Genomic DNA, 17,906 nt, shown 5'->3' on the forward strand with positions numbered 1-17,906 from the left:
TCCTTTCAGATGCCCCAAATGGTATTTAATCTTGCCTAAATTCTTGAAGTTCTTTATTGTGTGGTTGCTTTCTAGGAAGGCTTTACAAACAGTAAGCGTACAACTTCTTCATTCACCACTAGAATAGCATTTTTTTTATTCCTTGACCATCTTAAAGGCCATCGCTTTGATTTGCTTTTGTTTGGAGACGTGTCTGAGAAAATGTCCAAGAGCCACTTTTTCCCACTTTATCTGATCAGGGTAGAAAGCTGATTGTGAGTTCCTTATGTGATGCTGAGGATCCTTAAAACATGTGAACCCTTTAAAATGTTTCTGTTTCAGTTGATTGTTCTGCTTGCTTTCTTCCTGGATTCAGTATGGTGTTAGGGTACAGTTCATGTGAAAATCTTATTTCTTGAAAAAGAGCAGATTTCCTAGTTTTCCTTTCTAGCTAAAACTTACACCAGACATCTGCAGAATTCAGTTATGTGAGTGGCTGTGCATATAAGTACTCAGTTGTTCAAAGCCAGTGCTTTTTGCAGTTAGGGTTGGGAAATAGGCCTTTATTTTTTTTTGCATGCTTCCTGTTCTTTAGTGCCTACATAGAGACCACAGTTGACAGCACTGTCCTGCCTAAGTTAGAAGAAGAAAAAAGCGAGGGAAGTTGGCATTGCTCCTGTTTCTCAAAGGCTTTAAGGGTAGCCAGCCTTCAAAGCAATGTAAATTTCCATTAAAATACTCTCCTTAAGAGAAGTGGGAAGGTAGGGATTCAAATAACTTATTTGGTTTATTTAGTTTGAATAAGTTTGTAATGATTTGTATCTGGTTGCTGGGTAATTCTATGGGTGCTTCTTATGATCCTCTGTCCAATCTTGTTTTTGCTTACCTATGGCTCAGTAACTATTATACCATCTTCTTTTCTATTGGCACCTTCCTGAGTACATCCGTTTCTCAGGACTGATAGCTTTAGAATGAAGGAGTATTATCAAAATGTCAGGTTAGTGTAATCTGGCAACTATTCTTGAAGAGTTACTCTCAGCTCCTGTCTTGATAATGCAGGTGGCTTCTTAATTTACATGCTCTTCACCAGTAACTTCCTCCCCCTCCCCACCCCCCCTTGTGGTGGGAGGAGGAAGAACAAAACACGGGAAATGCAAGGGAAAGACTCCATAAGGAGAAGCTGTTTATGGTTCATATATGTTTCAGAGAAGCTAGAGGAGAAAAAAAATCAGGCATAGATGGCTATCAGTCCACCAGGAGATTGAGTTTCTGTTTCAGGTTTTGTAGTGTGCATAGCTTTTAACAGCGGAACATCTTACGTTAAGTGTCTTACGTGAGGCTTAATGGCTTATGTTATTTCAAATGCCATCAGGGTAACTGAATGATTGGGTATTTTATGGCTTAAATCTCCTCTTTCATACTTCATCTTCCATCTTCTTCCTCTACTCCCATCACATGTGATAAATGAGTCAATAAGAAACCATGTCAGCACTAGATGGAGCTGAACATAGTATTAATTCTGGAAGAAAGTGTTGATTCAGTCTGAAAAAGAACGTAAAAGTAGGAACGAGGTCTCAAATGCAAGCAGTTAGTACAACACAAGGTACAGAAGGATGAGTTTGAGCTCGAGTACAGTCAGGGCAGACTGGTCAGGAATCACTGGAAAATCAAGTTCAGGCAGCACTGGTGTCCTAGTTCAGGTGGCTGAGCATGCTTGTAGCCAACAGCAAGCTGACCACTGGAAAATGAAGTGCTAAGATTTTCTTGCACTGAAGACCACTGGCAGACCAACAGCTTCTTGCTCTGTAATCTGGTACTTTGTTAGCTGAGGAGGCAAAGCTCTGTAGCCAGAAAAAAACTTCTTTTGTTATGAAAGCTCTTCTTTTATTAGCAGTTAATAGAAAGGTGAAGTGACATCAGGGCTGCTCTTCAGAGCCTGTGAGGTGGTACAGCTAAGTGGAAGCAGATGATGCTGCTTCTGCTTCATGCGGTGCTCCAGAGATGTCCGTGTTAATCTTAAAGTGTACTGGGGAGTAGGTTGTATTGTGTTTTGCTCCAAGAAGTTATGGCTGGACTGACAGTAAAGCAGTGCAGGAATGTGCAGCTACCTCTGTGCTGTCCAGGGGCTGTGGGTGCATATAACTGAAGCATTACTGTGTGCTTTTGGTAGTCAAGGAGTAGTTGTGCAAGTGGCAGGCAGGTTGTCATGGGGAAGGGGAAGTTAGCACTTTGGTTGCTCGTTGCTTGAATTTGGAGAAAAGGTCAGAGAAACGTTTGTTGAGCATGCTGCAGACGTTGACACATGTACAGAGATGTTAAAGCTTTTTGCTTAGGTATTTTGTGGATGAAGAGGATTGGCTGACCAAGCTGTGATCGCATATATGTGCTTCAATTACGTACCGCACTAAAAGTAGTGAAACCAGCTCCTGGGTCTTGTAAAGCAGCTGGATACATAGGACTGAGCTTCCAAACCTGGCTGCCAGAAGAAGCCCTGGCTTGCGTTAAACTCTGCTGGAAGTCACCAATGACTCAAACCAGTCAGTAAAACAGATATTTGGTATGTGCTGCTTAAGTTCTATTACTTCTGAATTACTGTCAGCCTTTGTTACTGACGTTTCTACTTTTAGTTGCTAACTTCAGACTGAATACTGAGAAATTCTGCTCAAACCATTCTTTGCAAGACAGCGAAATTGCTGCAGTTCACTCAGATTACAGTGCTGGGATTTCCCCTACACTCACTGTGTCTTATGTCATTCCAGTGACACCTTTCCAAAAATAAAGGCATAAATGAATGTTTGTTTTAAGGCAGTGACAGGTAAAGTAATTGCAGACTTAATTTGTCAGGAGTTTGAAAGGTGCTTTTCATTAATTAGAGATGATGCCTTTTATAGAATCATAGGATGGCCTGGGTTGAAAAGGACCATAATGATTATCCAGTTACACACCCCCTGCTATGCACAGGGTTGCCAATCACCAGACCAGGCTGCCCAGAGCCACATCCAGCCTGGTCTTGAATGCCTCTGGGGATGGGGCATCCACAACCTCCTTGGGCAGCCTGTTCCTGGTGTTTGCAGTGAGACTTGGTACGTATGGCTTGGTAGGTCTTATGGAACATCTCCAAGGGTGCAAAATAGATTATAAACATGGTGTGAATAGTTTGGTATAGGAAGAGTGCTTTCAAAGGGTAGAATGAGAAGTTGTTCTGTTAGGTATGAGAGTGTTGCTGTTGAGCAGTCTGTCCTGCCTTGCTTCCGCCCCTCAACTTTTCTTCCATGGCAGGGTGGAAGTATGAAGGCAGGTAACTCAGCCTGTTGAGTGCTGGAGTGTGTGCAGGGAAGGAGCAGAGAGCTTCTTCCTGAGGCAGTGGGAGCAGTTTTCTTAACTCAGCTGCTTGCAGGGCTGTCAGAGGGATCTTCAATTGAGCAGTGAGACCCAAAGCCAGGCCCCAGCATCTGTGTTGGTTCTGCAGGTTAGTTCTCAGTGAAGGTGAGTAAGCAGACACAGCGGACAGCCATAGGCAGGCACACAGCCAGCGTGGAACTCCTGGCCTGCTGGAGAGGAATGGTCTCAAAGGGTGTTTCGATTGCCTCGAGATAGTTTTAAACCACAGCCATGGTAACTGCTTTAGGTATCTAGCAGAACATTAATCAGTTCTCAGATTTAAGCACGTGGTTTTCATGTAGATGTTTTTGTTGTTTTTTGTGTGTTTGATTTGGTTTTTGTATTTTTTCAAACTAACTTTTGGGACCCTGCTGTTCTTTGCTGAAAAATGCCTGCTTCCTGGGAAGAGATAGGCTTAATTTTCTTACACAAGTCTCTCTGCAAATAATTTAGCTTTTAAATGTTTCAGAATGAGAAAATTCACACTTACCTCCTCTTGGATAATTATTTCTTACTAATGGTAACTGTTAGCTCTGCTATAACAGGGTTTACTCAATTTTCCTTTTATGACAGAACTCTAATGTGATAGAGAATGTGCTATTTAGCTGAAGGTTTGCAGCATTTTATTGCAGCTTCATTAAGAGTTGGTGGTTTGACGATGACTGCTGTATATTTAAAAATCATGAAGCCTTTTTATCAAACATAGTGAAGTGAATTGCAGTGTCATGATTGTGCGTTCTGGATATAGAACAAACTTTGAGTGAACCAATAGAAACTTTGCCTGAGATTTGTATTGTGGTTTATGAGGAATAAAAAGATGCTGTTCCTGATAGAAATTTCCCTTCCAGCATTTGAGCCAGCACTGATGATGTCAGTGGTCTACTGCAGTTCTTCAGAGGAAAGTGGAGATGTTGTTTTGTGCATGTCAGCTTATATGAGTAAAATCACTTACACGTGTGTGCGTATGAAATTATAAGAACTTGTGCAGCATGACATAAATTTGGGGGGTTGGATGAGGAAGGGATATGTAATAGTGTAATAGCTCTGAAATTTAAGAAATGTTTTTAGAAGGTCTGTGTCGATACCATAGGTAATGAACGTTCTCTGCAGTAATAGAGCAATAGCAGCAGCAGTTCACCTGGTAAATTCAATGCTGTGAATGTGTTTGTAAAACTGCAGTCTCCTCAGGCATCTGAGTGAATCTGGGATATAATGATTCAGGTCTGTTGCTGCAAGGTGCATAGTGCAGAAAACTTTTGTGAGTGAAAGAAAGATCCTGAGAACCCTGTGAAATACTTCAGTGCTTGTTGTGACTATTGCAGAGAGGTCCTGTGGCTTGGTTCCTCTAGAAGACCTTGTGTGTGCTTGTGTGATGAACACTTATCACTGACTGGGGTGTTGTGACAGAATTCATTTAACTGTCAATAGGAGCAAATTAATTTCTACACCTAATTCTTCCTTTCTGCGAATAAAGGATGAAAACTTCTACATCTAAAAGTCCTGTTAAAAAGAAAAACTTAGAGATACTCTTTGGTGTAGTGCAAGGAAAGTAGTATAGAGGATTATTGTCCTTAAGTGTCCGTAGTTTCGTTATTGTACAATAACTGAACGACATCCTGCTTATAATGGTATCTAATAGCTTATATTGGTATTTAACTGCTTGTGTCTTACACATTTGAGAGAACAATGTCTGTAGTAATGCTAAAGTAGCAGTCCTGATGAACAAAGCTGGTAAATAATTTGTTCTGTGTTTTAGGTATTGAGGGCAATTTCTCTCTTGCACCATGCGTGAATACAAGCTGGTGGTTCTTGGTTCTGGAGGTGTTGGAAAGTCTGCTCTGGTAAGTATTGTGAGGCAGTTAAAGCATATTTCCAGATCTTCATCTTTCTCTGACTCTATTAACCCCTATTACTTTCATGTGAGTAAGCACAAATAAACATAAGTAACGGCTGCTGAGGGTTCCTGGTTACAATAAGTACACTCTTTGCAGTGTGCTTGCCAGTGCTTTCTTGGTATATTCACCTCCATTGGTGCAGTTTGCACGCTGTTATTTCTGGATGAGTTTGGTTGTTCGTGCTTGGTCAGACCTTTGCATATCCTACGCAGTGAAATGCGTAGCTGCTGCAGTATGGAGGTCTCTGGCTTCACTACCAGACTGGCCATAGGTCTGTGGGAAATGAAGCTCTTTTGGGAGGCCAGCAGGGTGAACTGGCTTGCGTGTGCCTGGCTTTGCTAACTTCTGTCTGTACAAAGTTCTTTGGGGTAATATTCCACGGTAGTCTCTAAAGCACTAATTTATTTTAAGTGCAGATACTTCTATCCATTTGTCTAACGTGTTTTCAACACCTTTGCTAGCAAATAAGTGAACAGCTATAGCAGGTAGATGACTGTACACCAGAGAGCTTGTGCATTTCAGTTAAATTAATACAGAGAAGTTACAGTCATATCAACCTACACTAGCACTAAAGAGGTTCACAGAATGAGATCTTCTCAGCCCACCTGAGAACTTCACATCTTTCCGCTTAACTGTGTACAAATTATGTACATTATCAGAAAGTAAGATCTAAACATTTGTAGTTTTAAGTGCGAAGGAATTACTCTTGTACAGAGGAGTTCCTAAAGGAAGACCTACTTGACAAATCATTTTAGATTGTGAAATAACTTAGAATCATAGAATCATAGAATCACTAAGGTTGGAAAAGACCTAAAAGATCATCCAGTCCAACCGTTCACCTATTCCCAATAGCTCCTACTAAACCATGTCCCTCAACACACTTTTCCCTTCACTTCACAGTTCTTATTTTACCGTAGCATTTCTGGATTTGAACATGTCTGTTCTGAATTGGCCGGTCTTAAAGTTCCACTCAGGCTATAATTGTCCTACATGCTAGGTATACAAGAATATCTTCGTCTATTTAAAGCTAGTAAATACTGGCATTTGTTTTTTGAGTAGTTCCTGTGCTTGCAGGTGAGCAATGAAAGATGCAGTAGTTCTGAATACAAATGTAGAAGCCATTCAGCTGTACAGTATCCTCTTCAACTAATAATGATTCCAATAGTTAGACAAACCTTTAATCAATGCTTATGCTCTGAGTGACAGTGGCTAGAAGAAGGTGTAGTATTACTTTACCTGACAATATTTAATCACATAAGAAAATACCTCTAACTTCCTGTCATTTCACTTAATTTATACTTGTCTGTTGCTTAGTTTGCTTTCCAAAATGCAATGAATAACTGAGTATACACATAGAATGGTAGTTTTTAACTTCTTGTATGCACTTTGCATTGTACAAGAAGGATCTTAGAAGAACTTTTGTGTTGCAGACTGTACAGTTTGTTCAAGGAATATTTGTTGAAAAATACGATCCTACGATAGAAGACTCCTACAGAAAGGTAAGTGTAAAAACTCTTATGCTTAAGAAACTTTAGTGCTTCAGGCTGCTGTAGATGTTGTGAAGCATTAGAGCTTTTACTTTAAAAAGGGTGTGCTTGATAATGTCACATACTATCTGCTAACTAAAGTTTGAAGTGTAAAGATGCTTTTAAAAAGTGTGCCTAAAAGGAGTAATGCAAGGCTAGTATTTTAATGTTTAAGCATAATACCTACTAGCTAGTCAGGAAAAAGTGGTAATTTTATTATTGGAATTAGGAACACTGAAGCACTAAAAAAAATATATTTTATACGTAAATATATAATTTCATGCTTACTAATATGCTACCACTTTCATTTTTTTAATTATTTACCTATATGGGTTTACATGGATATGTATGCACAACTACATTCTGAGTTAGGATCTGCAAGTAGACTTTGACCTGGATTCCAGAGTTTTCAAACTTCTTTGCTACTAAGAAAATGTACTAAACCCAAATTCAGACTCACCTTCAGAATGCAAGCAGCAATGTACTACATTCCTAACAGTTTCACTGATCTGCTTGATATGGTTCCATTAAATGGGTTGTTGTTTTATTAATAAGTTGACACAAACGTATCATAAATAAACAAACAGTGATCTGTTAGTTTCTCTTCTCATCCTCAGCATGACAGGCTGAAAGGTCTGACTTTGCGTGCATCGTCTTGAATTCTCCACATTGCTCGTTTTTCACTGAGACCATGATTAATATTCTCAGCTAAGACAGTTCACATCTGGATTACTGACAAAATGGTTAACTGTTTAATGAAGCAGATCAGTGTCAGTTTCTTAATGTTGTTCATTTTTTAGCTGAATTACTTTCCAAATGTGTTGATTCTCTGATGTAGCTCACCCATGGGGGGCCACAGAAATATTGGTGTTACGCAAGGAAGGCAAGATGCACAAACCATGGGTAGGGATGGACTGAGCAGAGCCTCCTGTTTCAGCTCTAGGGCAGTATTGATAGTGGAACAGAGACTGCATTAGCAGCCTTTGCAGTGTGGAGTTATTGGAGTTTGTTCTGAACAGAAGAGGAATTAGCAAAACAATAATTTCACACTTGTTTTCTTTGACCTCACAGAAATCTAGCTCTGTCTGAAAGCCCATATGCTCAGAGCTTTTTCAGCATACAGAAGTCTTATTAAAGAGACAGTGCTAGCAAAATAAAAACCCAAAAATGTAACTTTTTTTTATGTTAGATGAGCAGGAATTGTGGAATCATAATGTTCATTGAGTCTGACCCAGCAAAGGCTTGCAACAAGTGACTCTGAAAATATGCACAAGCTGTATTAAAGTGAAATGTTTCCTTTGTTATATATTCACAGTCTTCATGTCACATTAAATTTGTGATGTTTTCTGGATGAATTTGTCTACAGGCTGTTTCCATGGAGGCTGGAGAAGTTATTTCAAGAAAATTTGTGTTTTGACAATGATTTTTTTTTTTTTTTTTTTTAGTGGTGATCTTACAATATTCATTTCAGTTTTGGTCCCAAAACAGAGGAATATGTCTGTCTGTCTTTTCAAATCAGTTAGGTGAAGTCTTGCTTAAGTGCGGATGACACTTCCTGATGTTATTTTCCTCACTCCAGTTAGTGTTCTAACCTGCTTCATGGGTAGTTTTAAAATACATTTATTGTGCAGTTACAATTCTGTATTGCTAATGTGAAATTTAAAGTATTTGAAGTTGAGAGGATGTGGCTTGAAGTATTTTTAAGTTTGTCTGAGCAGAAATGAAGAGAGCATGAATAGAATAAGTGAGCATGAAGTCTTAAAAGTCAGTCTTGATCTACTCCCCAAATATTTCTTCGTGAAGAGAATAGATGGTGCTTAATTAGCTGACTTTCTTTGTCAGCAGTCTGTGCTGAAATAGTGACTGTGGAAGAAATTTTCCATCCCTGGGGAACATGAGGGAAGTGTGAGATGAGTGGAAATAACTTTTTCCTCCCTGAAGTTCTAATCTACTTACAAAAGAAAAGCTTAAAGTTAACCCGGAATTTTGTGCGCAGATGCAAAGAAAAAAAATGTGGGCAACCAGCCTGAAACAGTTTGAGGGCACTTTTATGTCCTGCTGCCCTCACAGCCCCTTTTGTTTGTATTTTTTTTTTATTTGAGACTGACAGAGGAACTCTGAGAAGGATGTAGAAATTGATCTGCCTTTTTACACTTATGCAGTTTTTTTTTAAAGTTGGTTCAGTTTCTTAATTAGTGTCTCTAAAGGCTTAATTTTGTGAAAGTATACTTAGTGGCTTGCTTTGTGTATTCTATGCTGTCTACCTCTTATTCTCTTAGTGATTTCAATCGCAGTTGAATGAGCATTAGTGTGCTAATTCAGATTTGAAACATTCACCTGTTCTTTCAGTCTGTGAGTGATATTTGGAACAAATAGGAATCAGTTATGCTAGTTGCTGATATTGCAAATTCAGCAACCTTCCTTTTTAATAATCAGAAAATCTTAATCACTTTGCAGAGTGGTACTTGGCTGCTGAAGCTGCTTTTGAAAATGTCACTGGGGCTCTTTAGAAGGCCGTTTCCTGCTGGTTTCGGAGTGTATATCCATATAAACTTAAGCCACTGTTGCTTTATGCATTATGAATCTGTTTATAAAGTCACACAATTGTAGTAGTTTTAAAGAGAAGAGTTGCAAGAGGAAGCATTCTAACCAATTCTATTTCTCTTGACAGCAAGTTGAAGTAGATGCGCAACAGTGTATGCTTGAAATCTTAGATACTGCAGGAACAGTAAGTAAAACCAGTTCTCCCAAGTTGTGTACAGTGTTAAAGCTTTCAAAAACTATAAGGAGTTTAGTGTAAATGATGACAGGTTTCCTTCCTCGTTTGCAAAAGAGTAACCGCGGTCAATGTGGATGTAAGTTGTTCTTCAACAGAAGTTTTGTTCTTAACGCTAGAGAGTTGCAACAGAAAACAAATTGCAAGTTTCCTGTGATCTAATGTTCTGTAATAGGAGAAATATCAGTCTGAACGCTTTTAAAAGTGATTCTGCTGCTGTTTTAAATTTACAGTGCCCGGAGACAAATTTATGCCCAGTGTGGTTACTTGGTTTTGATTTCTGTTGCTGTAAAAATACGTACTTTCTTCTTCTCTCATTTCTCTGTTGTGCCTGAGACGGAATCCTAACATAAGGGTAGGAATAGTGTCTCTTTAGTCAGCTTATGGAGACTCAAAGCATAGGGTTTATGCTTACCCTTTGCGTGCTACTCACATTTTTTTCCTGTGTTGTTCCAAAACACACTGAAACCAGTCATTTTTCTCATTGATTCCAGTGAACGTCCCTTGGAGTATAGTATGTGTTTTTTGAACTCTAATAGCAATCAGACCCCATAATCGTTTATTTAGACTGCAAAGCAGAGTATGGTTGTGTAAAACTACAGAAAGATTGAGTGGATACTCCCTTGTAATAGGTTTTGCTTTTCATTTCTCGTGTAGTATTTGGTACAGATGTAGAAGAAAAGCTTGTATATGAAAATATAGGCTTCTTGGGTACAAATATGCAAAAACTCAGTGTGTATTTAGCATGTGGATATTTGGTATCCCCTATAAGCCTAAAACTGACATCACCACTTCAGCTGCAGATTTATTACCTAAATATCTTGTGTCATTTTGAAAACAATGTCACTGTTTTGCATTAGTGCTTGCCTCTAATCACAAAAGTGGAGATATAGTAAGGTCTTGATTAACGTGTTCCAGGCATCCAACCATGAAAGGGGTGGACTTATAAAAGAAACCAGAAGTTTGGAGGAGTTGCATATAAAATTAAGTCCCACTCCTCCAAAAAAAATATATATATATATTACTGGATTTTAAAGCTGAAGACATGCAAACAGACAGAACTTTGAAATGTTTCCATTATTTAGCCTCATAAATCCTATTACACTTAATTACGCTCCACTAGGAAGAGCTGCATGACCTGGAATAGTTGGATTGGAATACAGTTGTAGTTTGTGATCATGTACTTTCAATTGATAAACTAGCTCCTGGACTTGATGAGTGACTGATGAATCACAAGATAGCTAAGTCACCAAGGTGAGTAAGGCAAATGCTGTTCCAGTCATACCAGTGAGAGCTCTCAATCGAGGACAAGTCCTGATGCTGCTGCTGTGTTGTGCACTGTTTTCACCGAAGTCTAGAAAATGCGACAAGTCTATTGAGCATCTCTATCCTCTATTCAGTCTCCTTGAAAATGAAAGTAGGAAGTGTCTGGAATATAAAATTGAGATTGACTGGGGATGCAGTTACTTTGCAATGTATTTCGAAGAACAAACAGGAGACAGGAAAGAGCTGAAATAGAAAGGATCCAGGAGGAATGCAACATCTGTAATCTACAATGTACTTGTTCTCTCTTTTCAAATTATTTCAGTTTCTGTGATGACTTTTTTTTGTCAGTGCTATAGCCTTTGGCAGTATCTAGATATTGTACAAACAGCCTATATAATGTTCCAGGCTTGGGATTTGTTTAGAAGTGGCTTAACTTACTTTAGTGCATACAATAAAACAGTAAAATACTAGTTTAAAAAGGGGAGAGCATCGTACTTGTAAAACATTTGTAACCTGAAGTATGTGGCAGTTTGTATAAAGAAAGTGCAAATTTAATGCAAGCTCTGTACCTTTTTTTTTAATTACAGGAACAGTTTACAGCAATGAGAGACCTATACATGAAAAACGGACAAGGTTTTGCATTAGTATATTCCATCACAGCACAGTCGACGTTTAATGATTTACAGGATCTAAGAGAACAGATTCTTCGAGTCAAAGACACTGATGATGTAAGCATCTCTCTAAATGCTAAAGTCTTCTGCAGTTCTCATTGCAATGTTGTAGTGTTTACACTTTGGTCAGATAGGTTTCATGCTTTAGATAAGAAACAAATCAACCAGCAGATGCGTAGTAAAGAAATGCAACTCTTGAGGCAGAGCAGGCAACACATAACTTGTCATGCACTCCATAAAGAGAATTGTTTAATTTCTACCTTTCAAATGCTTAACTTGAAACTATACATAACTTTATTCTCTAGAACTGCAGCAACATGTCTAAAGCAACTGTATTTTTACTTCCATTACTACACAACAAAGTTTAAAAAAGCCTACAGTGTTTCTCACTGCTTGTGGTATTTTGAAAACAAAATTAAATTTTTCCAGAAGACTGTATTGAAAGCTTCAAACTTGTGTGTTCTGTAGCCTTACATTTTGTACATTCTTGTGAGCAGGTTTGGTCATACTGTTTCCACACAGTTTCAGCATGCAGCCCTTAGCATTATTAACATGAAGTGAAGCTAAAACAAATCTATAACTGATTAAAAAATCTAAACCTTGGTAGAAAGGGACTACTTTTTCCATTAATAAAAGGAAAGGTATTTCAAATTTCAAACATTCTAAAGCCATTATAAACATTTCAAATGTTATAAAACTATTTTTATCAGAAATACCTTGCATGCTGAGGCACTAGGCAGAGGAGGGGAATAAGATCTTATTTAAGCGGCTGGTGGAATCTATGATCCCTTCCTTCAAATATCTATGTATGCTTCAGCTCTTGGCAGACATAACATATTTTTTAATTTCACTGAAGCTTACTGTGACTCTTAGAAAGCACTTTGCAATTTATTAAGCCTGTGCATCTCCAGGTCTTGCCTATATTCAGTGTATTTTATCTCAAAGTGATTTACTACCCATTATCACAAGCGTATCTTGAGAAGGCAGAATTTAACTTTCTCACACCTCTTCTTTCCAAAACCTAAAAACTGCCTTTTTATTTTAGTATTAATGTTGTACAGAGTTGAACTAAAATCAAAATAATTCTCAGGATATTCAAAACCTTAATTTCTGAGCTACATTCATTCTGGTTAGCATAAGCCTTCCTTGGTCGTATCGTATGGAATTGTATTGCTTAAAGTTCCTCTCAATCTTCAAATACATGCCAAGGATTTTTGAACATGTTGAAGTCTTGTAGCTGAGTCATCAGTAGACTTTTTGATGCCTTTAATTTTAACAGTTGATGTCTATGCATGTGAAAGTAAAATCCCATTAGAGCACTTAGTACATGTAAAATTTACTTAATTAGTGGTTTGTATGAATCCAACCATTTGCAACTCCATGCAAAATGGCAGACAAGAGAAAATGCAGTCACTTTGAAGCTTCACAGAAGTGTAAGCTTAAGTTTCAGTTACACCAGAACTCAGTTATGCTGGCAGTCAGGTATCTTACATTGTGCTTTTCCACATTGTTAATGATTTCTGTGCTGATACTGAATTGTTTTTTAGGTGCCTATGATTCTGGTTGGCAATAAGTGTGACTTGGAAGATGAAAGAGTTGTGGGAAAGGAACAAGGTCAGAACCTAGCAAGGCAATGGAATAATTGTGCATTCTTAGAGTCTTCTGCAAAATCAAAGATAAATGTTAATGAGGTAAGGCATGATACCTGTGTGATGGAACGGTGGCAGATAAGAAAGAGACAACATTTTGTTAACTAAAAGCTACCATATGTCAGGAAAAAATCAAAAATAACTTTGATTGTAATGGACAAAAGTATACTCTGTTATTTTAAGAATCTATGATTAATTTATATCAAGGGTACAGTTCACTTTTAATTAAAACTTTACGTTTTCAGAAGTAGCTGATTGGAGAGGAAAAAATAAATAGATGCTCTGCAAAAAATAGAATAAAACACGCAAAAAAACCATCTCTTGTATCTTGCTATTTATTTAGCAGGATCTAGGCATCTGATCAAGCACATGCATTTATGCATTTTTAGGACATGCCATAGTATATGCTTTCTTATTCAGTGGGGGTGTATCAGCATAAAGAATCTGATGCCAAAAGCATTTAGAAAAAGACTGTGTTTAATATTTAACTTTCTGGAACGGCTTGAATTTTATTATAAACCCTGCAGTTCATTGTGTCTGCTGGAAAATATTGACAGTGTCAGTCAAGTTGAAAGGCCCTCTGTGCAAGACTTGTAATCAAATGAGTGTGGTGATTTTATGCACAGCTGACTTTAAAATGAGTAATGAATATTAAATTAGGATTTTCTGGAAACTACACAGTTGTTCTTAAAAATGTATTTGCTGAACTCTATAGTAAAGTTCTGTGTTTAATAAACTGGAGCTTATTTCCATCAAATACTAAAAGCCCTTGCTGGATAGTTTGCTCCTTTGCAAACAGTGCCCTAAAAAACTGCTTGGAGAGCTTTAGTGTGAGGATTTGATGTGCGAGATGCAGAAATAATTGGCACAATGTCAATTATGAACAAAACAGCTGCTATTTAACTGCAGTGCTTAGATTTGTCTTAAATCAGCTTTTCCACAAAGCTGTAGTCTAATTAGAATTCTAAGGAGACTCAAAGTGTGAGTCTTATGCTTTACCTGTCTAGGAAATGTAGTGTTGTAGTTCTGTAGAGGCTGCTGAATTAATTGGAAGTAATAGTGTGTGCTAGTTGATCGTGGTGGCATATTGTTATTTTCAGGTAAATTTGACCCACAGATCAAATATCTTCAGCAAAAGTAGACATACGTTAAGTGTGCAGCTTAGCTTTCCAGCTTTCCAGCTTCATGATAATTAAATGTTAGCAGAGATCTTTGAGTATCTGAGTAAATAAGATTGAAGAGTTAAGGTTGTGAGGGAATCTTCTTAATTCCAGTAACCAACGGGTGTTTATATTCACAGATCTTTTATGACCTTGTGCGACAAATTAACAGAAAAACTCCAGTGCCTGGAAAAGCACGCAAAAAGTCATCATGTCAGCTACTTTAATACATAGCTGTACTGTAGCTCTGAGCCAGGTAAACCTTTTTAAAATGTTCCGTTTTGTGTGTTTTGACTTGAAAAAACGAAGCAAGCAAACAAGTACACTTGTAGCTTCTATCGTGCAGAACTGCATTAAAAAATTCGTGATATCTTGAAGCTTTTATGGTGTTAACTACAGAATTTGTGCAAGATGCACTATTCATACTGATACAAAAAAGTTTTTTCAAGCTTTAAGGTGTTGATGAAACTCCCATTAATGACACTTGTCCTGATACTTCCAACACTTAGCTTTTGGAAACAGAACTTTTGTTTTTTGGAGGCTGATAAAATATATTGCAAGAGCTCAATTATCAGGAATGCACACTAAAATATTGATGTTTTTAGTATACAAACTACCCACTTTAAACTCATCCTCATATTTGCATGGTGTTGCAGGAAAATTCCTTGTTTTCTTTGGACTACATGGATGTATTATAGGCTGTGATATGGTTAGTGGTTGCATTGGGAAAAGGGTGGTGAAGGGATCATTGTAACACTCCAAATATTTGACCTGGAGCTACTGTTATTAAATTAATATCCCTTTTTTTTGACAATTTGCTGATGTTCTGCCCAACTAAAGCTGTGTTTTAAGAATGCTGTTGAAGGCTCATGCAAGTTTCAGCCTGCCTCTTCAGTAAGCTTTTTCAAGAGTTAGTTGTGATATTTATTTTTTTTTTCCTACAACTTGCTCTTGAATAGTTTGTTTCCTCCTCTCCCTCTCCAAGCCCTAGTTCGGGCAGAGGTCTTTCTTGACTGGCAAACCAGGAGGATTCCAGAGGCATTAGCTGAGAGTAACAGATATTATTGCTGCCTTTCCTTAACAGGGCTTTCAAACTAAGAGCTTTGATTCTCCAAATGTGTGAGTGCAATTTCACAGCCATTGGAATTGTCCTAGTGTAAGAAATTAGTACTGCCCATCAAACATTGCTTCCACAGTTCATTTTGGATTACCATGTGTATCCCAACTCAGTTTTACTTGCTGATTTGTTGTTATTGTGCATGTACAGTAGAGGTTATATTAGTAGAGGAAAAGCAATCAGGTTATTTTCTGAGCATATTCACTAATAACTTTGCTAGTTCCTGCTTCAGTTTTTCTTAACTAGAGAGTAATAACTATTTGTCATGGTTTAACTTGTCATTTTGCTGTTACAGGTCTGAAGAACTGTTGCCCAATTCAACAGTGCCAGCATTCCAACTTTATTAAACCTACCAACATCTTAAATGGACTTTCCTGTGGTGGTACCCTTTAAGAAATGGATGAAAGCTACTACATCAGTTTGCACATTCTAATCACTTTCCAGTGTCACGAGAGATTTTTACTTATAAATATTCTAAGTGTATGCAACTGGTAAAACCAGAGCCTACATCCAGTATTACTGATAAGAGACATTGTTCATCCACCAATGTTGTACATGTATGAAAACTGTGTACTGTATACTTCAACAATCCCCACTTTCTATTGGAGAGTACAATAATGTAAATCCTAAAAGCACCACTATTTTAGCATAATAAAAGAAAGTCCAAAGAGCTCCTATATAGACTACTCCAGATAACTTTGCTTCATCGGTATTTGTAGCTTATTGTAACTTTTTTAAAGAAATACAGGATCATCATCATCGTATTGTACAAAAGCGCTTTGATTAACACAACAGCTATATAGTTTTTTAATTTTAGGAAAAACCTGTGGAGACAGTGATCTAGTCTTTAAGAGTCCTTTCAGTATAACGTCTGACTAAAGACATGGCCTTTAATATCTGTTGGGAAGGAAATGTCCAGACTTTTCAACCTTTTATTGTATGTTTCCTTTTCCTTGTTTACATAGGGAACAATGTTTATAGTTGTGTGTACAGTGGGGGTCTACAACAAGAAGTGTATATTTTAAAACGATTTTTTAATGATTTAACAATTTTTTGTAAATCATTTTCGGGCTTCTGCAGCTGTAGATTCTCACTGTGAATTCCCTTGCTTGCTCATGCATAAGTGTATTTGCAATACCAAATATACAGGTTTAGTACTTTTGCCTGTTAGTGATTGTTTTACATGTGTAACGTTTTGGTTGAGATGTTAAATGGTGGAAGAGTACTGTGGATGTGAATGTGGGAAGTAATTTTAATCATGTGTAATTGGTCACAGGGCCTAAGTTGCAGTAATTAACTTTTTGCTGATTTATTTAACAATGCCTTGTTGCTTTGTATGCATTAACGTTTGGGTGTAAAGATTGTGTGTATATCCAACAGGGAGCCACAGTATTTAAATTGACCAACCTAATGTTACAACTGCTTTGAGGTGGCCAAATGTAAACTAAAAGCCTTAATTAAAGTGGTGCAATTTTGTATGACTTAGCATCAGTAGTTCAATAAATTTGGATTGCCATGCAAGGGCTTGCATTACAGTTATATACTACTTGAATGTTTTGTGTTTTGGTAGAGCTAGTAAATATCGATTCTAGACCTCTTGCACAGTGCAGACTCATACATCATATGATGAGAAGGAACACTTATCGCTTTGTCTTTGGACAAATACATGCCACAGATACTTCTTGTAATAGCATCACATGTACTAGGGCGGAAGAATTTCTGAGTGAAACTTCATTTACTGCTTTGGACGTGGGATATTTGAAATGCCAATGTAAGACTAGCTCCCTTACCGAAAAGTGTGTTTTCAAAAGTAGACCAGCAGTGACTTTTTTGGGAAACTAAGGATATGTTGCCTGTTCTTTTCCTTCTTTCTAGGAAGAATCTTTTGTTAGAATTAAAGGAAAGAATATATATCTTGGGAGAAAACATGATTTTTCTGGACGATTAAACCATATTTGTTTGATTTCAGGGAGATCTGCAGAAGAGCATTCTTGAAGTATTAAGTGTAGTTTTGCAGACTTCACAGTCCAACAGTATTAACAGATGTAAAGTGGAATGCATGGACTATGGATGATCTCCTGATCTTGGCTGTGCTTTTGAAAACTGTCACGCCCAAATACTTGGTACCTCTTTTCTTTTTTCCTCTGGCACGGAATTATCAGAGCTTGTTCTAATTCTTTCCTGCAAAATCAAATCAATTCAGTTTTATCTCAAAATTTCCCAGCCTTAGCTACTTCACTACCCACAGTGAATTAAAGAGGCCATACGATCCATCCTGCTGGTATTTTTGTCAGTCACTGCCATTTTTTAATGAGGTAGTATAGTCTTTCACTGTGCAGAGTTGGAATTAAGACTGAAATTTCTTCCCCTTTACCAGAACGTGTGGCTGATCCCCATAAATGTATTGTGGCACTCTGCCTTCTGATTGGTCCCCAGGGCAGGTTAGGTTTGAGCAGTGGGTGCTTTAGTGTTTTTTGTTGTTTGTT

The 17,906-nt window shown here is 37.7% G+C and overlaps 1 protein-coding gene across 1 annotated transcript in view; it reads left to right on the plus strand.

Annotated features, from left to right (window-relative positions):
• RAP1B (RAP1B, member of RAS oncogene family) overlaps positions 1–16,966 on the plus strand; it is a 29,632-nt gene extending 12,666 nt beyond the window's left edge. Inside the window, exons 2-8 of the mRNA XM_048933609.1 lie at positions 5,117–5,201; positions 6,686–6,754; positions 9,453–9,509; positions 11,411–11,551; positions 13,042–13,185; positions 14,444–14,559; positions 15,716–16,966. Of these exons, the coding sequence (XP_048789566.1) occupies positions 5,145–5,201; positions 6,686–6,754; positions 9,453–9,509; positions 11,411–11,551; positions 13,042–13,185; positions 14,444–14,530 (555 nt within the window). The 5' untranslated portion in view covers positions 5,117–5,144 and the 3' untranslated portion in view covers positions 14,531–14,559; positions 15,716–16,966. The remainder of the gene's footprint in view (positions 1–5,116; positions 5,202–6,685; positions 6,755–9,452; positions 9,510–11,410; positions 11,552–13,041; positions 13,186–14,443; positions 14,560–15,715) is intronic.
• The last annotated feature ends 940 nt before the right edge of the window (positions 16,967–17,906 follow it).

Source organism: Lagopus muta, chromosome 1, assembly GCF_023343835.1.
Source record: "Lagopus muta isolate bLagMut1 chromosome 1, bLagMut1 primary, whole genome shotgun sequence".
In the NCBI taxonomy this organism is placed as follows: Eukaryota; Metazoa; Chordata; class Aves; order Galliformes; family Phasianidae; genus Lagopus; species Lagopus muta.